Raw genomic sequence first — 24,994 nt, forward strand, 5'->3', positions numbered from 1 at the left:
GCCGAGCGCTCTTCTCGCGTTATAAATGAACGTGCATCCATGTTAATGAGCAGGGACTTGAGGAACGATGCCATAACTCTGCAGGGATGGACGACACGAGCTAAGATATCCAAAAATCACATTTGAAAGAATCGATGCAGAGTAGCGTAACGTTGTCTTTGTTGTGCTCACAAAATGTACCGCATTTTTTTTTTTTTTTTTTTTTGACAATCCTTTATCAATCACTGTATTTTAAACCAATAGGTTTTACCCATATGAGCAGCAAGACATTTTTAATAAATTAAAATGTAATTTAATTACGCTATGTTTTATACATTTTAATAAGTACAGGTGAGAATATTATAAATATATATTATAAATTAGAATTATAATTAAACTGTAATTTCACCCATGCTTTAAGATGCTTTTTGAGATTTTTCCTTGCAGTTTTTTTTTTTTTTTTTTTTGTCAGATTTTATATAGTTCTTATTTAAATAAATAAAAGTTTGTCATGTTGAAATTCCCCCGATTGGCTTGGTTGATGATTTATGCCACTTTATCAAACTTTTTTTTAACTCAAAAAAATCATTGTGTGCGTGTGTTACATGGCAAAAAATCTAATATAAATAATTAATAAATAAATATTTTCTGCAGAACTCTAAATAATTAGTCGTATATATGTTTATAGCATTATAGTATTTTTCAGTGCCCCGTGGGATTGTAGTCTTCACTACAGCGACTAAATTCACAAATATTCACAAATATTTTTTTTTGGTTCAACTCGTATGCTGTTCTGATTCACTGGGAGATTCCGTGTTCTGATTCATGAGAGAAATGCTTCCGGAACCGGCGCCGCTGAAAAAAAAAAATGGCCGGGCACTGAAGCGCTCCATTGTGTCTAGATGAAAGTATAGATATGTAAAACAAGCCCCGTGTGCGTATAAACGCCTCCAGGAGCGTTCGGTGCTCAACACTACACCAAATCCCATGATGCATCATTGTAAAGAGCCTGTGGTTTTAAAGCAAAGCCGCAGCTGCGGAGCTCACGAGGGCTCGGGACCGCTGCAGAAAACAACTCGAGAGTGTTGGAGCAGCGTTCCCCTGCCGTTCCAGACAAATGACCTATAATGGCACGGCTAGTTTTGGCTGTTCAATTAGGAACCTAATCAGTTTAGACAGATGATTAACACTGCGAAACAAGGGCCACCCCTGGAGCGTCCCGCTTTGACGCTGCTGCTTCTGTCTTTTACGTATACACTTGTGCATTTGTGTGCATTTATTAAAATATTGCTGTCATTGTGTCTCCTAATTACAAGCTTATCTGGAAGCCGTGCTGCAAGTTTCAAACATTTTAATGAGCGTGTTTATTTGTCTCCTTAATAGCTGTTTTTTTTACTGAGCGGTCTTAACTGATAATCTGGAATAATAAGGTCGGTTTAAGTGTTGTGTTTGTCTAAAACAAATACCGGTGCCGGAGAAATTAGGATCCCTATTAGTGGTATATGCTATGTTATATACACACAATTATATACAGTGTTTTCTAAAACTATTTCAGTGTTTAGGAAACATAAAAATGCTTAAATGGCATCAAACTATGACATGCAAACTATTCAGAGGCTTACTAATTAAAAAAAAAAAAATTATAACAATATAATAGTAATAGTTACTTTGTATTATCTACTTATTTAAAATATATTTTTTCATTTTAATGTATATATGTTTTATTTAATAAAAAATACAATTAATTTATAGCAAGCCCTTAAATGCTAAATATCATCACAAAGTTTGAAAAAATAAAATGTCTCGTTTTTATTTTCAGTCCCCGTAAAGGTATATGATGTTATTTACGATGCTATTTATGCAGACAGTTATGCATAGTTCATAAATATACATAATTAGATTAGATAAATGTTAATTACATATACTTCAAAAAGCATTTGGATACTTAGGAGACTTGATGTTTAAATGTTATTGCATTAGATTAATATTTCAAAAATACAGAGAGAGAGAGAGAGAAAGAGAGCTTAGCCCAGCTCACAGCTTTTGAATTTTAAATGTAATAACAAAGAAAGTATATAACAATATTATCAAGAAGCTGAATATTTTTTAAAGAAATGTCTCTTTTTAATTACATGCCTACTTGAGAGTCAGACTTAGTCAAGTAGTATCACTGCTGACCTATAGTACGGTATCTAATAATCATTCAGCGGAAGCAATTGTGTGTAATTCTCTTTTTACCCCTAATATTTTTTCCTTAACCCGTTGTCACGGTGTCACACACACACACACAGAGCCAGGTGAATCTGCGCTGAATGGTGCGTGAAATTACAAGAAAGGACCTACTGCTTTAAGATGCCACGTGTGACAGCAAATTAAGACTTTCTCTCTGACTGTAGCTAAAAGCACATTTTTTCTCTCATATCACCCCACAGGCCGGATCGGACTCCTCCGATTGCTGTATTGTATTTTTTTGGGATATTTGCATGTTGGTTGACTGCACTAGTAAATCTGTGCAGCGAAATACCGCCGCTGCTTCTGGCCTCAATAACATTTAGCCCATCGCTATTCACGGCATCCGGAAGCCTTTTCTCCCGCAGACTCGCGGCGTTTAGGAGAATGAATGTGCTCTTTAAAACGCGAAGACGTCTGTTGTGGCTGCGTCGTTATTCAGATTTCCCTCCAAAAAGATTGAATGAGCCGCGTGTTTGATTGCGGACGCATCTCGCCGGCGTGTCATGATGGGGAAACATTCATATTCATCACATTTAAATTTTTGCACGTTTCGCTAGCGAATCGTACACCTGTTCGTGAATGCCAAGCGGGTCGTTTAATAACGACTGGAGAACGCGGGAAGCAATTTCGACTTCTTGCAATCTGTCAATGAAAGGAAAATATCTGGTTTGGGATTATCTAGTAGTGTTTTTATTTCTTCGGCACATGCGATGGTTTATGGGGTTATATAAATAAAGATAAATTACGCAGGCAACATCCGTTTAAAAAATCGACTCGGTGTACGCAATTAAAAGTCATGCATCTTTATTGCATGTGAACGGGGTGCGGGTTCGGATCGGGGGACGGAGCGGATGCTGTTTACCTGGTTCCCTGATCAGCATCGGTGGAAGGTGGAATGAAGATGGTACGGTTAATTGCAATTTCTGTGCTGTCTGCCGGCGGAGGCGCGCTCGGACATCCATATCAGAATTTATTACCAAAGATTTCGTGTCGGGGCTAAAATGAAGAAGTATTTAATGAGGCTTTAATGGAAAGTCGAAACAGCCTCAAATGTTTCAGCTAGAGAGTGCGTTTCGAAGATAGTCTGTCGGTTAATCTGGACGTGCGGTTATACAGTATGGTTTGGGTTAACATTGTTTTTTAAAGTTATCAAATAAAATTAACTTTGTTTGGACACATTCTTATTAAATATGATAGTCTTACATATTAATAATGTCATCGAAAATGCATTAAATGTGTGTGTGTGTGTATATATATATTTATATATATACATATATATATATATATATATATATATATATATATATATATATATATATATATATATATATATATATATATATATATATATATATATATATATATATATATATATATATATATATATATATATATATATATATATATATATATATATATATATATATATATACACACACACACATTTAATGATATGTAATGTGTATATATATGGGTCGTTAAGATGTCCAAAGATGTATGAAATGTAAGAAAATTAAATGTAAATGTCTACTTTTAAGGTTTCAAATACATTTTTGGAGAATAAATTTTCTAAATTTGGTTGAAATTGTGGTACGTTGTCATTCGGTGTGACACTGTAAAAAATGTACAAAATTAAAGAACATGCTTATTCTGACTTATTAAATACATATTAAAATATATAAAAGGGGATGGGAGCATCTAAAATTTTATTGTGTTTTAAATGAGTAAAACCTAGGAGCGTGGGAAAAAAATAATTGAAAGTAATTAAACAATTTAAAGCAGTATTACACTTTTTGTTTTTATGGTTAAACCCTCTTTTGTATAACCCATTATTCGAAAGATTAGAAGCAATGATGCTAAAAATTCAGCATCGCTTCACAGGAATAAATGACATTTGAAAACATATTTACATAATCAACAGTTATTTTAAATTGTAAAAATATATCACAATTGTTCACAACTCTATTTTCGATCGGATAAATGCGCCTCGGTCAGCACAAGACTTTTTAAAAACATTTGACTGCTTAAAAGTCCACATACGCTAGCTCAAACCAGTTAGTATTTATATAGTGCTAAACTAGCTGAACAAAAGCCAGCCGGGCGAGTAAATGATGACAGAAACCTAAGAATCCTGCCTGATATTTTGTATATTCTGAGTTATCTGTTTCGGTAGTTATCATTGATTTGTGCCTAACTTGTATCACTGCGCTTGTCCGAACCATCGCTTTTGATGAATCCGGTCCATTTGAGATCTCAAACAGGAGTGCGCAAAGTGGATTACGGGAGGATTTCGTGCGGACTCATCCCTGTTCTGTATCGTAGTTACCAGAATAAAGAACAAAGATGAGCCCACGCCAAATCCTCCGATAATCCGGCCGCTTGTTATCGTAATTTCTGAAAGCAGGTGCAAATGCGAGCATGTCTGCCGCCGCAGAGGAGCCAGGAGTCAACGCTAGATAATTATTTTGCCATCATCTATAGAGATGTATCTGGAGCCGGCGTGGAGTCTCTTCTTATTATGGTTCTTAAGAAGGGAACAGCCCTCTGTGAGCCATACATTACGTCCCCTGCAGTTAATATGCAGTCGGCAGGAGAGCTCATTAAGATTGATCATTCGCCGACCGCCTCCTCCGTACCCAAACTCTGCTCTGCCTTCATTAATCACTCGCCTTTCAAGATAACGCACCGCGTCGCCTGACAGGTTCGCTCCGAGACACCGAACCGCGGCCGGGAGACCGTAGCCGCTCTCTCTCAGTGCCGCAAGCTCACGGCGCGTCCACAAACTGTCACCGACTCCTCTCTGATCCGCTTTCTTTCTCACTTCGCATCTTTATCTTTCTGCTTCTTTGTTTGTTTGTCTTGATGTTTCATAAAACACGTTATAGTCTGCTGCGTTCTCTTGTAAATCACTGTAATGTTTTTTATTTAAACCAGGTAACCTACTTATTGTTGCAGCTTTAAAGACCGATGTATAATTAAAACGGTATAAATGAACCGGACTTAATTGTTTAGAATGCGTGCTGTCAAACAATTAGATGATTGATTGCATCCAAAATAAAAGTTTTTGTTTATAGAATATATGTGTGTGTGTGTACTGTATGTATTTTTAAATGTGTGTATATATATATATATATATATATATATATATATATATATATATATATATATATATATATATATATATACACACACACACACAATCTACACACATGCATGCATATATTTAGAAAATATTTACATATATTTACATGTACATGTATATTTACATTCATTTTCATATAATTTATAAATATATTTAATATACAACATTTGTGTGTGTGTGTGTGTTTATAAACCTAATAAATATGCACAGTACACATACATATATTCTGTAAAAATGTTTTATTATTATTAATCACAATATATAAATGATAAATAAATTGTGTATAAATTGTCCTATAGTGTGACTTACAGACATACAAATACAATAAGTTATATTATATATTAATAATAATAATAAAAAAAAAAAAAAAAAAAAAAAAAAAAAAAAAAAAAAAAATATATATATATATATATATATATATATATATATATATATATATATATATATATATATATATATATATATATATATATATATATATATATGGGTAGTTGTTTCAATCACATCAAAATACCTAAAATTGTAGTAATATTTTGCAGCATTGCTGTTTTTACTGTACTTTTGATCAACTAAATGCATTCATGGTATAATATTTGTAAAGTGTAAAAAATATATATTTTTTTATTGATTTCAAATAATGTAATGCAAAAAAACTCAGTTAAGTAATTTACATATACGCACTTAATATTTGCTTTAATTCATATCTGTTTTTTTTTTAAACTTATTACGATAGCAAAAAAATATAATATAAAGATTTTATAAAATAAAAAAGTTTTTTTGTAAGTATGTGTGTATACATATTTCACCGTTCCGTGTATTCCTGAAGATTGTCATGCATTTAAAGTGCAGTTTCAAGCAGGGTGCTGTACCAATTAGAAGTCTGACAGGGGACTTGTCAGGAAAGATGAGATTAGTCTCTGGGAAACAAGACTTCAGGTCTTCCTGTGACATTCGGGCGCCAAACCGGCTTTCCCAAACCAACCTCTGCTCTCGGTTGCATCAGACGGCTTTTTTTAAAAAGTTCACACTTGAGCGGCGCTGACGCGTGTCCAGCCCTCACGCTCTCATTATCAGAAGGGTAAGAATCGAGGTCAGAGAAAATTGATGCCAAACTAGTTCCTTTCATTCTCACCCGGAGACGAAGTGACATTCAGACTGCGGCTCGCAATCAGAGGTGCCTCGTTTGCATACGCACCGGAGGGACGTTTTTTGCGACCAATCAAATCAGGCCTCTCCTTCCTGTGGGAGCGCTCGCATCAGGGCGCCGACGGAAGCCAGCGGGTGAACCCGCCCCCTTCTCAGCAGGAAGTCTTGGAGGAAGTACAGTGTGGAGATGGAGGACGATGGAGGATGGGCTCATTATACAGCAGCAGTTATTCAGGACAGCCTCGTGCTCTGAAACACAATCGTTTCAAGTGATTCTGGCTCTGTTTCCCAGCTCGCACACACTGTTTGCGTCCTGATCGATTTTATCGGAGGCGTAAGGTGAGCAGGAGGTGTTTTGTCAGGGAGGTGTAATGCTGGAGAATTAATTGGCGGAGTTGAGGTGTGTGTGTATTTGGATAAGGGCTGGGTCAATGCTGTTCTGCACAAACCTCTGGAACTTTAACACTGTGCCTGTGCTGAAATATTGCTATAAAAATGTTGCTATAAACTATTTCTATAGCTTACCTTAGACTTTTATTTCTTATTTACACAATAAATAGGGTGGAACCTCACTGAATGAGCTAAAGCATTAACTGACGAGATTTATTCGTCATTTTGACCTCTTTAAATAAAAAATAGCTGAGCGATCTTTTCATATGGATGAAAAACTGTAAAAAAAAAAAAAAAAAAAAAAAAAAAAAAATATATATATATATATATATATATATGTATATGTATATATAAAATAAAGTAAATATATATATATATATATATATATATATATATATATATATATATATATATATATAAAATAAAAAATATATATATATATAAAAATAAAAGTAAATATATATATATATATATATATATATATATATATATATATATATATAAAAGCATGATTTGATTTCTCAAAATTCAGACTTTGTTTCTAACAAGAACTGCTAGGTATAACATATAAATGATATATATATAATAGAGTGCAATATATTATCGATGAATCTGTCTGTAACAGGAGCAGATGCTGGCACGCTGCGTGCCAATGATTCGTGCATTTCTTCACTAATGAGAGCGCACGTAATTAGGGATCGAGAAACAAAGGCGAGCGGGCGGCAGAGTAATTCGAGTATGAATCACACGCTCAACTCTTATAGACGACGACCATAAACGTGCACGAAGACTTCCATCTTTCATAGTTTAGAAAAGCTGCGCGTGGCAGACGCAGTTCAGCAGCAGCGGAAATCTTTCACGATCGTTCACGTTGTTTGTAAAGCGAACAGCATGGACTCCAGACGTGCCGAAATACACATGGGAAAGAATAAACTGCTTTATTGCTCAAATATACATATTTCCGCAACCTTGAAATGTTTCGTATTAGGTGTTAGGCGCAAACGCTGTAGATCTTTCACTCGCGCATGGTAGAGATAAATCGATCCCCTTGTGCTTTTTCAAAGATAATCCATGATGGTCATCGCCGGCGGTTCATTAGTAGTGTGGCCACAGCGAGCACGTTCAGATAATAACTGTTTTTGTTGCGGCTCCTCTTGTAACCGCGCAAAGCGAATTCCCCCGAGGTTAAATCAAAGTTTGAGCGGCTGTAGAGACTGAGAGCCTGGAAATGACTCTCCACGCAAAGCCCCCCGTTTTTGTGGACAGAAAGCGCTTTCCCGGTATTATCATTGCTCAATTTGAATGCATCTGTTGAAATAAGGCAAAGCATAGGTGTGAAATATGCTTGCTTTGACATATTTTATGATGCAGAAACTGGAGTCAGCAGTATGTTTGTAGAAGTGAGCTCTATGATGTGTAACGGTACATGAAATGAAAGGCAACGGTGTGCAGATTACAAATTCTCGTCGGCTAAAGCGTAATAAAATAACTCATGTAGTAAATGGACACGATGGCGTGACAGACTCACACGAGTTCTTTAGATTTTAAGGCACAGATGTTTCGCGTCGGCATTATGCAGATCAAGCGTGTTGGTGCTGAAAATCGTTTGCCGAATTTGGCGCGCATTCGAAAAATCGCTTGTGCAGCGTTCTTTGTGTTGCGTTATTGCAAAATCTTGGATTTGATATTTTTTTGTGTTAGGACGCATTTTGCATTCAATCTTGAAAATGGTTGACTGCGGTCTTCGTTGATCTGAGCCAAAAAACTCGTCTGAGCCATGAGTAACATTTTTTGGTCATTTTGCCAAATTTCGCTCGAGATCTCCGATCAGCGAGGACTTCAATCAGTCAGCTCTAAAACGAAATGCAAAACCTGCGTTAAGTGAAAGAAAACAAGCTGCTAAAAAGATGAAATGTAGCGTTTGGTAATAATATAGCATGATGAGAAATTAATAAGCAGTTTTTTTGCAGGCTGCTCATTTTTGATTGGGAGATGTAATGCAAAAAGTAGAAAAATGATAGTTTTTTTAGGAAGTTAGACCTAGGCTCATTGGAAATATGCAAAACTGAAAAAATGTACCTATACATACGAATTTGAAATGAACACTGGAAGCAGTTTTGACACAATTCTCTTGAAACTAATTTCATTCCTTATGATTTATGGTGCATTTTTTATTAATAAAGGCTCATTTTTACACATTTAGCTGCACGATTTGAAAACTGATGTTATCCTGTAAGTTTAGGTTTGGGTTCGTTGTACATTTGAATTCCGAACGGCAGCAAATCGTACCTCGAGCAGCATTAGAAAAACTCTGCAATATGTACCTCTACTAACTTCGCGTATTAAATATGCGTTTTAGCGCCACTGTGGTGAAACGTGCACGTGTATATGGACAAATACAATAAATACGACCTCGTGTTGCGTCGGTTATATTTAAACAATGCCAAAATTTCATTAAAAAATCACAAAGGAAAAATTGGATTAGGTATCCTGCATTTTTGCATCCGTGGCATGCAAGAAAGGATGATAAAAAAAAAAAGATGATGATGAACAGAAATATCCATGCAAAATTATTATTTGGTAATTTGTTAAATCTAGCAGCATTTTCAAGAAAATTACTGTTAGCAGATATGATTAATTAAAAAACACGATCTTATCAGATATCATCTCAAAATACTCTGTCCTCTGCTTATATTGCACGTACTGTCTTATCTGATCCTTTTTGGTGTATGCGCTCCCACACGCACACACACAATGTCTATATTTAAGCGTGACTCATGCAGTACAGCGCAGCGGATATAGAATATATTCAGTATATTTGTAATATTACGTGGGAACCCAAGGGCTTTGAAAAGGTCAGGGTTTATGTGGACGTCTTTGATTTGCCTCCACACCAACAAAACGAAAGCAGTAGCAGTAAATGGTCAAAACAGCGTTGAGCATTCCCCCATTAGAATGCTAATCTAATATCTCATTCAAAAATTGAAAATTATGAGAATAATTTATTTATTTCAGGAGCTCTATTGTTGCGACGCTATAAGACAGAATTGTGAGAGCAAGATTAGAAGTAATTAGAAGCGCCGTGGTTTCAGCGATCTCCAAAGCAGGTTTTGTTTTGGGCGGACCCAGGGGTCACCAGTAAATGACTTCACAGCGCAATAACAAAACAGATTTATTCTCTGAGATTTAATGGAGTTGAAACTGAGCACTGGCATGAGATCTCGATATCTGTGCCTCCTGCTGAAACTGCTGACTGAAAGTTCAAGCGTTTTTTATAATTAGACAATAATTACATGTGTGCGCATCTTTTCCGGTTCTAAAAAATATATATTTTCATGCCTATATGCGTTTATTTGAAATTGCATTTATTTATTTATTTTTACATTTGTATTTATTTATTTATACATTTATTGTTTGTACAGTAACAGTGAAAAATGAACGAATAAATAAATAAATATATATGTATATATAAATATATGTATATATAAATAATATATATATATATATATATATATATATAAATAATAATAAATATATATACATATATATATATATATATATATATATATATATATATATATATATATATATATATATATATATATATTAGCAGATAAACTCAGAATTCTGACATCTCACAGTTTTTGTTTCTTTCACAAAATAAAAATGAACTCTTTTATTTGAATACTATTAATTTTTACTTTTTTCTGGTTTATATTTTTTGTGTGCGTCAAGCCAAACTTATGGTTTTAAACACTATAGTTTCGATTTAATAATGATTCAGATGAACACATTTATAACAGTATACGCTGTAGAAAACTGGTTTGCTGTATTTTGGTGGTTTATTCACATTTTGGATCAATTTAAATGTATATCTGAATCATCGTACAATATCCCAGATTCAGGACTGACTTGCTAACTGACATAAAGGCTTTGAATAAAAAACAATAAGGTGTCATTTGTTAACATCAGTTAATGTATTAACTAACATGAACAAACAGTGAACGATACATTTATTACACTATTAATTAAAAATAACATTAGAATCAATTCTCAGGTGAAAATGGGATTTTAGTTTCTACTTGTCTCCATAAACCTTTTCTGGAAACATTCGAAAATGACTAAATTGAAGGGAGGTGCTGATGTTTTGGCAAGCGTGCCATTTTTATTGTTTTCATTTATTTATATATTTATTTTTTTAAACTTCCTTTCTGGCATAATGTGACAAGTGCGCCAGAAACCCGAGCGAGTTTCTTTCCAAGCATAATGTGTCGGTGGATTATATTGTGTGTTTTTTTTTTTTTTAATTAAAGGGGAAGGAAAAAGGATCGAGAGAAAATTAGCATAATACTGCTGCTTTGTAGATGCAAACATATTCAACACTGAACCTAAAGCCCAGCCCATCAAATATAATTTAACACTTTAAATGGATCTGGGCCTAAATGTGTGTGTGTGTGTGTGCGTGCGCGCGTGTGTGTGTGTGTGTTTGTGCATCGGTAAGTTCTGGCCATGTGCTGAAAATAATAGCTTATTGCATGAGCTAATTGCTGCGATTAATTCAGTTAATGAGTTCCTGAATTAGTCAGATAAATGCGTTTGGGAGCGCGCGCGTGTGTGTGTGTCTGTGTGTGTGTGTGTCCATGTTTTGCTTGTCAGTTATGAATTTTTGTCACGATTAGCCTCTCCCTCAACCTAGATGAATCTGTATTGGAACATAATGTTGCCTTGTAAATGAGTTTATTTTTAATTTACAGGGTACTCAACCAAAAGAGGGCCAAGAGCACTAATGAGAAATATATGCACACTTTAAGATGTTTTATTCGGAGTTCTCGCGACACGCATTCTCACATTAGCCAGCCAATCCCAGTTCACTCTTTTTAGATGTTTTTTGCTCGTGTAAAAAAGCGTGTGTGCGTTTCAGTGGGGTTTTACAGTAGGAGAATTTTTTCAGCGGTTTTGAAAACAGAAATACGAAACTTCTTCAAACTATGCTTCATGTATGTTTAAACATTCATCACCTGTCCTGGAGTAAAGATGCGATCATGGCCTTGATCAGCGTTTTAGTGGATTTTTCTGTCGTTTTAGTCTGTCATCGGATAGGATGATTTTTGTGAGTGATGGTAATGACATTTCTCACTTTTTGGATTATGGATAAAACTCGGGCTTGCTCATGTTGCTCATGATAGCAAGTGTGAAAAAATGAGGAATTAACTATTTAAAAAAAACCTAACCAAAGAGATGGATAGCTACCTAATTTCATACTCGTATTTTCCTATATATTTGTGAAAGTATTGAGGGGTCGTCAACATTTTTTTGTATTAAAATAATATCTGTCTATACAATTTTATTTTTATAATATAATACATTTTTAATTTTATTACTTTTATATTTTTGCTAAATATCTAGAATGAAATAATAAAGGATGTAATGGCCCTGACTGTAACACGTATATAAAAATACAGTAACGTAATACAAATTTTATTTATTTATTTAAAATTTTTTAAATATATATATTTTGTACGTTTGAATCTGAGTGGATTCACAAAATATTTTTTTAATTGTTTTCTATTTGGTATTTTGAAAATGAATAAAAAACATTCTACTTAATATTTAAATTTAAAAATTCTCCTAAATTTCCAATCCATGAAATCTTATTTATTTACTTATTATTTATTATATATATATATATATATATATATATATATATATATATATATATATATATATATATATATATATATAATTTTTTATTTTATTTTATTTTTTTGTACATTTCAGTCTGAGCGGATGCACAAAAATAAAGAAATTCTATTTTTCTGCTCTTTGATATTGTGATATAATTCAATTTCAACTTAAAATGTACATTTAAAAATTCGTATCGATTAAATTGCCATCTATCAAATCTCATTTTTTTATTCATTTATTTGAAATGTATATTTTTGTACATTTCAGTCTGAGCGGATACACAAAAACAAAAAACAAAACTTTTTTTTTTCTCTTTGATATTAAATTTTATAAAAAAAAATTCAAAATGTCGATCTCTTAAATCGCTGTTTATTAAATCTAATTTATTTATTAATTTATGTAAATTTATATTTATCTAAATGTATGTTGTAGTGCGTTTAATTTTGAATGGATACACCAAAAATGAAGAAATTCCGGAAATTGCTATTTTTATTTGTTTGATATTATGAAAATGTATTTTTAACTTAAAATAGACATTAAAAAAAATGTGCCTTTTGCCGGTATCAACCCGTGACTCTTTCTGTCTCTGTGTAGTACAGTCATCACTAACTGCGTTTTGTCACAATCTATAAAGTTTAATCCTGCTGGAAAAGCAGATCAGCTGTGACAGACGGAAATAACCCCGTTTAAATAAGATGAATTCAAACGAGATTGCAGAAGCGCTTTAAATTACCCATCAGGCCTCTTGCGTTTGTGGTTTCAGTAATTTTCCAATGTCAGAGATTCTTCTTGTTTTAATATCGGTTGATTAGATAATATTTGACTTCAGTATATCGAGCGCTTCTATTTATCTGTGAGGACGAAGCGTAATAAAATGCGGTTGGAGTTGAGTCTGGAGTCCAGGTTCGTTTATTTTATGTACTGGCTTTTACCGGAGTAGATTTATTTGCATTAAGTCCGCGGCTGTATTGATGGAGGTTGGAGCTTTAGAAGGAGTTTGTCATTATTCCGAGCAGTCAGGGAATATATTTCGCATTACAGCTCTGCGAGTAAGATAGTATATCAGATCGTGAACTTTGAACTCCAGCTGACAACCCTGCTGCTGCCACAGTAACCTTGATGGATTTTATTGGTGGCCTTTGCCACCTCGGTTCTGTTAGCCCGCTGGAGATTTGTTTTTGTAAGGCCATCTGTGTGTGTGTGTGTGTGTGTGTGTGTGTGTGTGTGTGTGTGTGTGTGTGTGTGTGTGTGTGTGTGTCAGTATGCAGCACGAAGTGACACTGTGCCGGTCCTGGACTCTGGGTTTTGTAGACGAGAGCAAAGACTCCTGACAGGCATCTCCTCCTGTATAAGACGAGGCCAAGGATCATTTGTCCAGTGAGGCATACAGCACAGATTCACTGCCTCGGTATCGCTGGTAACATGTCCCTGGATAGTCAACTGGAAAGAAACAGGAGTAGTCCACTGAGCTGCATGAATCTGACGCTTTTCAAAGCGGAAAAAAAAGCAAAGAGGGAGTTTCAGATGTATCTGTTACCTGATTGTTTATTTTATTTCTTTTTTTTTTTTTTATATATATATATATTAAATGTTTGTGTTTTTCTAATTATATTTTACATTGAGTAAGTTACAGCTAGGGCTGGCAATGTACTGTTAAATTTATTTTTAAGTTTTTATTAGTTATCTTTTTTTGTGTTGTTTTAAGTACATATTAAAGCATGTTAAAATCATTTAATTTAACATTAATGTTTATTTTATTACATTTTTATTTTATTTTAATTTATTTTATTTTTTTATTAGATCTTTTAAATAGCATTTTACATTGAGTGAGCTGAAACTAGCAATTTTCACCATGTTAATGCAGGAATTAAACTTTTATATATATATATATATATATATATATATATATATATATATATATATATATATATATATATATAAACATTTTATTTATTTATTTTTATTTAGGCTTTACTCAATTTAATAATTTAATTCATATACAACAATATATACTTTTTAAAACAGCAAATATGTTACAGTCTTCAGTCTTCACACTTTACGTAAAAAATGTATTAAAAATGTTTAACAATTACGACATTTTTCTAATTTTATATTCAAAAGCAAATAATGAATGTTTTGCTGAAATTCAATTATATTCAAAAACAAATCACAGTTTTTTTTTTTTTTTAACGTTATGTCCAAATGAAAAGCAGAGATATTCAGCAGATATTATATTCAAAAGAAAAAGTAAATCACATTTTCTCCAGGCTTGGTTTCAGTAGGACTGTTTCGCAGCGCTTCATAAATCGTCCTCCCCTCCCATGCGCTCGCAAATGGACTCTTCCCCAAACATTGTCGTTTTTGTGTTATTTGTAATGGTGACACACTTTACCGGCTTCTGATTGGTCGTCATTTCTTTTATTCGCTCCCTCGGTAGCTGCCATAGAAATGGCTCTGACATGCCCTATTACACCGTGGATAACAGGGATACATGTTTACCTATTGCTTTCACGTCATTGTTATCCTCCTCACACCCCCCCGCGTGGGGCGCTTGGACCGGCCCGGCGTACCGATGTAACGAGTCAATCCTCGTGTTTAGCAGCTGCCATTTTGAAAAACACGAGCTGCCCAGTGAACCTTAGGATAGCTCAATAACGCAGCTGAAAAACTCATCAAAAGGTTGTTGTAGGGCCATTTCGTGTCCATCTTTCCAACGCGCTTAAATGGCCATAATATTATTTAGCCCTTTCATCTGGCCCATTCATCGTCTAGCACAGTGGAAGTGAATGGTCTTTGTGTCAGTGAAAGCTGTAGTGTGTACAGTAGGCTCTCCCCCGTCTCGGCCTTGCAATTAGTCCTCTCTCACACGCTGGACTCTTCCAGCCTGAAAAGAAAGACTTCGAGGGTCTCTTCTCTTAACACAAAAGATTGTGCATTTCTAAAAAAAAAAAAATTCATCACAGACAAAATCAATGGTATTGGAGACGTATCGAGTTCTGGATTATCGCCATTTCCAAACTGAATTGTTTGCTGCACTTATTATATCAGATCATGGTCATTCAAATCGGTTCGAAGATTTATTTAAACCTGTGTTTAATTATGAAATTAATGAATCAGATTATGCAATAATCATTTTTTTCTTTCTGTGTATTGTATTCCTAGTGGGTTTCTTATATACATGAACTACAAACTTCAATTTTGCACACTTTTTTTACATTTTTATAATTATCTGGAACACTGAAGAGATTGATAATCATTTAGGAATTAAATGTGGATTTGGATTTAGATTTCTGTTATTAGATTTAGTTTTCAACATTGATGATAATAATTGTTATTAATAACTTAGTGCCAGTGATAATTGATAATTCAGACAAATCATCAAATTAAATACATAACAAGAAATAGAATAATAATTGTCAATATTATGATCGTTATTATGAATTAGTTTATTTTTGTGGAACATTGGATGCATCATGATCATTTAAAAAAAATATATAAATGCTTATTTTATGAATAGCTCATTTATTCACAAGCTAGCGATAATTGATCGTTCTGACAAATCATAATTTTAAAATAAATATATAAATACATAATATTTAATACATAATAAGAAACAAAAGAATAATAACGGTTAATATTATTATCATTATTAATAATGATACACTACGTTTTTATTTATTTTTTAGAAATGCTTATTTTATGAATGCTTTTATGCAAAATAATCTTTGTTATTATTATGAAGTTTTTAGTATTATTATCATCTGTTTTAGTTAGATTACGGTGTGTTTATCTAAGCAGCAAACAGACAGCAATCCCAATGAATGAATGGCTCAGACCCTGTGTTTTTCTCCACAGTGTATTATTGGATTATTGAACTTTCTCTGTTTATTTGCGGTTAATGGACTGAAACCTGCTGATTGGCTGTTTAAGTCCGCCGAGAGGCCAATCAGGTGAGAGGTGAGAGCGGCCCGGCTAATGACCTGCGAGAGAGACACGCCCGACCATGAACCATTCACGAGACGCGTTAATGCCGTCTCTCAGGATTGTTTTTCACACCACATTAGTTTCCGGCAGACGCACACCTACAGCAGCGTCCACATGTGGGCCGGACGGAGATTTTAGCATTAGTTCAGCGCCAACAAAGAAAGTAGGTTACCGTCGCACCGTTTTCTGCAAGACAGCCAATTATTTTCCCATTACATGCACAACACACTCTGTAATTTCCGGCGTGTGTGTTCAAACCATTCAATCACATATAATCATCTCCGTGTCCCTCTCGGGATGGGCAGAGGAGCTCAGAATTCACCTGCCATGTGATGTCTGGTGGCCCGTGCTAATGATCGCTGTTCCTCGGTGAGCCTTGACCCAGGGCCGCGCCGCATAATTAGCTTTTCCAGCAGCTTTTCTGCCTCATCTCGCGACCTTGCAGGTGAACCATTGTTTACTGACAACTATAGTTGGTCCTGTCTAGCTCTTTCACTGGCGTTCTTTGGTGAATTGGGTGTCTTTTGCAGAGCAGGAGATTGGAGGTGAAAGCCATGCCGATGATTCACAAAGCTTTGCCGTGCCGCGGTTTTATCGCAATCCTCAAATATACTGCATAAAACCGGTGTAATATGCAGCACATGCAGTTACGTTATTTTATATATATATATATATATTTTTTTTTTTTTTTTTAAACAGAGAGCTGCTGTCAGCTTTAGCAGAGGAAGGGTTTAGCACTGGTTTTTGCTTACAGCATTTAATTTACAGCATATTTATATCGTATTAAAAATCTCTTTATGTGTTTATTTGAGTGCGCAGAAAATCCAGCTATTAATTAAAGTATATATTTAATATTTAGTTAATTATACTGCATATATCTGTATATGCTCATCAATTTATTATGTCATTTTTTGTGCAATTTTCAGGTTTCCATTAAGAACTGTTAATTGCTTAAAATTAATACAGGCTGGATTTGTATTACGAAACGTTTTGCATGTCACGTATAATTCACACTGTAAAATTACATTTTTAATTTATTTTTTACAACTTTTTAGCGATGAAAATTCCATTTAGCAGTTTTTTTTCTTTGTTCATCAATTCATTTTGAATTAAACCGTTCTTCCTAAAAATCTCCTTTTCGTGTATTTAAAAGCAAAGCTTTTTTATAATTTTTTTTTTAGAATGAAAAAAAATTGTGAAAAGTAAATATTGCATTTTATTGTAATCTGTTATATAGATATATTGATATATATATATTGTTCAAAATGATGTTTTTATTATGAAATCTTTTGCATGTCAACTATAATTCAGACTGTAATATGCTGTGGGCTTTTAATTGCTTTCTAACACATTTTGTTATTTATTTTTTCTTTATTTCTTTATTTATTGATTCATTCTGAGCCGTAAACAACCAGACCTCACTGTTGGAGCGTCAGTAAATCAGCTGCTTTCTTTGTAATTTCAGTGTAATTTTAGACGGCCATGAGATTCATTGTGTTTGGTTTTGTGTTGCTGAAGTGGCCGCTGTGGCTCAAGGCTCTCATTATTGTTCTGTGCGTGTGTGTGTGTGTGTGTGTGTGTGTGAGCGAGAGAGTGAGTGTGTGCGTGCGTTCCGTGTTAATGTAGTTGTTCATTTCGGTGATGTGTTTACAATGCTGTTCCATTTGCTTTAGCGCTGCACATCAAATTGATTTCTGAAATTGCGCATTGTTTTTTCATTCGGTTCTCCCTGATGTCGGATCTTCACAGTTGTCTCGTGATTTTATGAGTAATTCAGATGAGCAGTTAAACAAATATGAATTACTGCACGTCCGTGACGTGGCTTTGTTGCTTTAAATTGATGCCTGCCGTCTTAATGGTCTATATCAGAAATGTCGAACCGAGGTAATTTTCTATATTCACAGAACGTCTCCACTAGCCTTTGTTCTCAAGCGATGGCTACGTAATGCATTTGGTCTAAAACCTCACTTTGCCCCGGCTTGTAAAGGCTGCGAAATCAACCAAAAGACGCATCCACTCAGTAGGAGCTGTTATTCGTAATAACATCACAGATTTGGACCATTAGGCTGTGGAAATAACCAGTCGACAGTGCTGAGGAAGTGGCGCGAATTAGCTGATGGCGAATCGGTTGAGGATTTTTCGCCACGGTAACACATCGCACAAGGAGTTGCGTAACGTGTTGTAAATACAGTGTGTCAAAACGGGGGAATATTTCTGGGTCGCAATTAGCAGACGAAATGTGTTGTAGCCATCAGGAATCGCGAAACGGAAAGCGTCTGGTTTTGATAAAGAGACAAGATGGCTGCCGCCGCGCTGCTGTTTTGAGCTCGCTCTCTGTTGGAGTTGCTTTGCGGGGTCTGCTTGTCAGAACGGCTTTATAGACCCTCATTAAAAGGACTCGTTTCCGTCGCTGGACTTCTGCCTCGGTGTCTGTCTGTTAACGTATGCGTCCACATCTACATCTGCTGCTAGTTTTCTCTGCGTTCGGACTTGATCGTGTGCGGATATTCCCATGATTCTGGTAAACATGTCAAATAAGCAACGAGATGTTAATTCAATGCTAAAATGCCATTTTACTCGCAAGTTTTGGGCTTTATCCCCAGCCTAAACATTTTGCACTTTGTCATCAATGCACCCGTGCAATTTCAAACCGCCTTTTCTTTTGTTTTCTTGTTTTTGATAACGAAACGTAACGTATTGACGAAACCATTTGTGCACTAAAAGTATTCGCACCACGTCTGCCGAGCTTTTCGGGTGATTTGCAAGACGTCTGGCCTGTTTTGCTGATATTCAGATTTTATTGCGTTAAGCTCTCAGTGCCAGTGTTTTTCAGCGAATATAAACTGTGTTTACACGAAACGAAATACCGCACGGCAGTGTTTAAAATCATGGCATTTGTTTTTCGTATCATTCAGAAATCGTAGAGCATAAGAGCCGTTCTGTTGTAAAATCGTGCGTTTGGGTTGTTGAATAGAAACTATAATGTATTCTAAAACACAAAGAATGATCCACTTATGTTTGTGACACACATTAATCATCATTCCTGCTAGCTCTGTTTGTTTGTTTTCTTTTTCTTTTTCCTAAAATACAGACACGGTATTGTAAAAAAGCCACTGTGCCCAGAGGAATATGATAATAAATCAATAGTTTGGGCAGGAAATGTATTTTACATTTTTTTTCCAGTATTGTGATTCTGGCCCATATAGGTCAGTCAGTTCCTCTCCAGCTCACGTCTGGGTATTTTTGTTCTTTTTAAAACTGTGAACCACGGCCTTGTGTGTCTGCATCTTCTAATCTGAATCGTTTCTGCTTGATGTCTAATGTGCATTGTTTGTTTCGCTTCTAATGTGTGCTTAAAGTGTTGCATTTTTATTCAATGCCGATTTTTGATCTATGCCACTGTGGTTGATATCTGCTTTTGTTGTTGCATCTGTTCCAAAAAAAAAAAAAAAAAAAAAAAAAAGCTGAATTCTAAACACGTGTTTGGCATTGTCTGTTTCTTCTTTGTTCTACAGAGATGTTGAAGGAGTTGAACCAGCAGCGCAGAGAGAAAGAGTTTACAGACCTGAAAATTATAGTTGAAGGCAAAGAGTTTGAAGTCCACCAAAATGTTCTAGCTTCCTGCAGCTTGTATTTCAAGGACCTGGTGAAAAGGTTTGCCTTCCTTCCTTCCCACCAGCCGTTGATCCAATCTGTTCTTTTCGTAGGGCGCATTTGTGTCATTTTTTCCCCTCCTCTGTTTCTCTCTTGCAGGTTTGTAGGAAGACTTTGGTTTCTATCACAGGGCCAGCAGCCATTCAACGTTTCGCTAAAATGAATGTATCTTAAATTGGGAAAAAGGTCAACCCTTTTCTTTCTCTTTTTTTTGTTACCTTTCCCCCCCCCACCATTTTAGAACGCATTACCATTAATTTCCATTTTTAAAAGCAGAGAATGTGTTCCATGATTGAGGGATCTTAAAAAGAAATCACAATAGACATTCAAATCATCCCCCAAAAATACCATGTTGTGCATTCTGGAAAGTGTGCTCCAAAAGCAATGTGGTATCTGTCATTTTGACTATGGGATGAGCTTTGTCAGCCATTTTATCAGCAAGCGTATGGTCTTCATAGGGCATAAAAGTTTCCCATTCATATGTTAAACATTCACGATGGGCCCATTGAATGGTAGGAGCCTCATTCAGAGTCGCAAACAATGAGACGAGCCCAGCAACTTTCTCTCGAATCGTTACCTTCACAGGTCAGAGCCATTTACTGTATTTACTCTCGATGAGCTGCTGTGCTTTTCCAAATTACACATGCTGCATCCATTGCCAGATCACTTTCTGGGATTTTTGTTATTAAAATATTCATTGTGTGTGTGTGTGTGTGTGTGTGTGTGTGTGTGTGTGTGTGCGCGTGTTTTAAGCACATCCATCTTCTCATTGTCATTGTTTAGTGTGTGCTTTTTAAATCTCATTATTGTTGTTGAATCTATAAAGAAATAGCTACTATTTATCTGAAGAGCCCACAACATTTTTTACATTTTTTGACTTTTTGACACATTTGAAAATTATTTTAGAATGAAAAATTATTGGAGAAGTCTGGTTTTGTTAAAATAATAGTTGTAGTCTTTTCTCTCTCTCTCTCTCTCTCTCTCTCTCTCTCTCGCTCTCTCTCAAATGACAATCCACTTTTTGATAATTGATGATAATAATAATAATAATAATAATAATAATAATAATAATAATAATTGTTTATTATTCAGAAAATCAAAATATAAAAGTGATATCTGAAGAATCATGAAAGAATCTGAAAGAATCATGAGACACTGTAATAATGATTAAAATTAATCTTGCATTACAAAAAAAAAAAAAAAAATATATATATATATATATATGTGTGTGTGTGTGTGTGTGTGTGTGTGTATAAACAAGTTATACAGTTGTAATACAAATTGTAATAATATTTTACAATATTATTGATTTTGTATTTTTATTAAATACATTTTTCACAGACATTTATTTTTTTAAATCTTACCAACCTCATTTGGGTTTGCTAGTATAATATGTAATGCTTTTATTTATTTATATATATATATATATATATAATTGTAAATATTTTCAAAATATAAGCTATATGTGTGCTTTTATATGTACATAATAAATTATAATAAATATACGCAGTTCACTTCCATATATTATGTAAACAAAAACCTTTATTTTAGATGTGATTAATCATTTGACAGCAATTCAAACTACATATATATATGTGTGTGTGTGTGTGTGTGTGTGTGTATTAACAGTAGAATTTTTCTTTATTTATGTTACTGCAGAAAAGATGTGAAATTAGGCCAAAATCCATTTGATTAGCTTTCTCTATCCTTAGATAAAACAGTGTAGAACAAATACTACAGTTCATCCAAAATATAGCTTAGCTTAGCACAGTTATCTCCAGCACAATTGTAAACGTTTGCACTGCTGTGACGTTATTGAGAAATGTAGTTAGTAGCTTGGCTGTTTCCCTGACACTCACCATACATTAGCTAGTCTGAGCTGTGAGCGACTGTCCTCAGATGCCCTTCGTTCTTCTTGGCACAGTTGCTAGTTTTTCACATTCACAATTCATAAGCTCAGTCCGATGGGCAGGACTCGTCGTCCCTGCACTTTCTGTCTCAAAGTCGCCTGTCTCCTTCTATTCAACTGAATGCAGAAACCCTCGCGCAGGTACTCTGGATAGACGCCAGTCGCCTCGCAAAAAAAAACCCCTCATCAGAGCGCTTATAGGGACTCTAGACGACAGAGGAGCTCGCTGCTTAGGGAAAGATACGATTGTCCTCGTAAACATCGGCCCTTGTAGCCGTGCACACACAGATCCGCCTGCCGCTGACCTTGCGCTTGACAGAGGACCTTGCGTGATTGTTTGGCGATATCAGACTGAAGGAGACATGTTTTGGCAGGCGATGTGCACAGATTAGCCTCTCCGTCGCTGAAATTCATCGAGGATTTTATTGCTTCACAAAATCGCATGCCGCTTTTTGTTGTAGCTCAGCTTAGGGGACCTGCACTGAAAATGTTACCGTTTCTCTGACTTACATACGCGAACAGTCGTTGTCTGTCAGTGTTTTTGCCATTGCACAAAGAAGCATTTCTTCCAAAACATGCTAATGGCAAGAACAGTTTCCCCGAAGCATCCTTGGGTTAAGTGCCTTGCTCAAGGGCAAAGTAGTAAAAGAGAAGATTTGTGATCCAAGTACATCTCCAGGATCTGGGTCACCCTCACCTGAGCATGAACCCGTTGAGTCTAAAGCCCAACTCCTTCAGGGTCAACATGAAACGGCATTCTCAGCCCGATTTAAATGCATAATGTGGCGTGGTTCCAAAGGAAAAAGACTGAAGATGTGGGTTGGGAATCGTTTGGATTGGAAAAAGATTTTCCTAATGACAGGGTAGTGAAAGGGAAGGGTTTGAAAAATGTGAAAAGAAACAGTTTTAATGCCGTTTTATAGTAGCTTTGAGGTTTTTGTTGCTTGTATTGAATCGAGTTTAATCTGTTGGAGTTGGATTTTCTGTCGGTTGTTTTTAAATACAACGATTACAGGTCAGAGTTCAGGGTTAAAATAATTGCGGGCCAAAGTCCATCAAACTTTGGAAACATTAAACGCTTTTTGAACATGCTTGCACTTTCATTCTCCCATGTTAGCACGCATATGAATGGAAATGAAAGGACACAAAGTCTAGTGAGAGGAAAATGTTAGATAATAAAGCCCAGGGCGACCTTAAGTTTAATTGTGCGATGCATGAAGGTTACGGAGTTTAAATAAATTGAAATTCAGGTGCATTTAAACTCATTTTTAAATGGGAAAGCAAACGTTATCAAGGATAGACAGATAAAATTTAGTCGAAATTAAATTGAATGAAATGAAAGAAATAATAAAATTCCATTCAGTGAAGTTAATTTAAGCTAAAATTGGAATAAATGAAAATAATGTGGCAATTTAATTTATAATCACACCAGGACCCTTATTTTGAAATGCGTGTGCTTTACTATTTTTAGCTGTTCATTCAAATAGACGCGTGAGATAAAAGACACCCTCTAAACACTCTAAAACGCTTTCCAATTCAACGTACGCTAATAATGATTCACTGACTCGAAAAAAAAATTCCTGTCGCCAAATTCCTGGCCAGTTCATTTCAAATTCTCACTTTGGCGCAAATCCAGAGTCAGCTGATGCTGCGTCAGCGCGATCTCGGTCGGAAGACTTCTAAATCCCGTCTACACAATTTGTCAGAAGCATGAGTTCGCCCCGGCCCCGTTCACGGGTTCGAACAACGTTTCCTTTTCTTTGCTGAAAATTTGCGCCGCGCTATTGCCTGAGCCGCCATGCTATTTTTACGCTGGCGCATTAAGCTCATCTGAGGGGCGCAGGAGAGAACATGCCACCTGAAGGATATAATGCACCTCCTAAATGTGCACACACGCTTCCCCTCGGCCGCGGGAAAAAAAAAAGCCATTACCCTCCCCTTTAGCGTCTGCCGCGTGGAGCGCAGAGACGGATTGCCCTCAGTAATTCCATTTTCCCCTCCGGATTTTTCAATAAGTATGCTCGGTGCCACTTTAATTTATGGGTAGTGCAACTGCGGCAAGCCGTCAGCGTATGTGCGTAATGTGAAACTTGGCTAGCTTAAAGTAGCTTTGACACCACGCTCTGATTTATTTATTTATATAAGGCCGCACGTTTGTTTTACAGTAGATGTGGCTTTACAAGTGCGAGGAAGTAGCGAGGTTTCATTCGGAAAACAGTGGGAGATCATTAATCCCGTGGGATGTGACAGTCGACTTCTATGAAGGCACAATTACCTCCCGCACTAGAGGAAAGTCACTTTCTGGCTGTTTCTGCGCGGAGGGTTGAAGTTTATATACGGTAATGAAGTTCCACAGTGCGCTCCTTTATTCATATTTCATGCTGTAATGATTTGGTGGCACAATTTTTTCCTCCAAACCCCTAAAAAAAAAAAAAAAAAAAAAAAAAAAAAAAAAATGTTTTTATTTATTCCTTTTTCCCGTCATGCTTTTCGGTCGTATGTGTAGATTTTTCTCCCAGACTTTGTATTAGTTTTGAATCAGCGTTACACCAAAATAAGAGAGAGAACGGGGGCAAACTGTGCCATATTTTACTTGAGTTGTCCTGTAGGCGAGCGGAAATGGGATGAAATGAGGTATAACTAATACTCCTAATTATATTGCAAGATGTTTGCTGTCAGCTGAAATGATCTGTAACATGCAGCTAGAGAAATCCAAATCGCATTTCCTCACAATCTAGTCTCGAGTTTTGCTGCTAATTTATGCAGGTCTTAAAAATATGTATGTAATTGTAAAACATATTACAAAATGATATATATTGTTAATATAGTTGTAATAGTTAGTATAATTTAATCTGATCTTAATAATATAGTTT

The 24,994-nt window shown here is 35.3% G+C and overlaps 1 protein-coding gene across 1 annotated transcript in view; it reads left to right on the forward strand.

Annotated features, from left to right (window-relative positions):
- Positions 1-24,994, forward strand: part of LOC122325512 (kelch-like protein 29) — a 108,788-nt gene that overhangs the window by 13,646 nt on the left and 70,148 nt on the right. Inside the window, exon 4 of the mRNA XM_043220549.1 lies at positions 20,074-20,212. Within this exon, the coding sequence (XP_043076484.1) occupies positions 20,074-20,212 (139 nt within the window). The remainder of the gene's footprint in view (positions 1-20,073; positions 20,213-24,994) is intronic.

Source organism: Puntigrus tetrazona, chromosome 20 (genome assembly GCF_018831695.1).
Source record: "Puntigrus tetrazona isolate hp1 chromosome 20, ASM1883169v1, whole genome shotgun sequence".
NCBI classification, from domain to species: domain Eukaryota; kingdom Metazoa; phylum Chordata; class Actinopteri; order Cypriniformes; family Cyprinidae; genus Puntigrus; species Puntigrus tetrazona.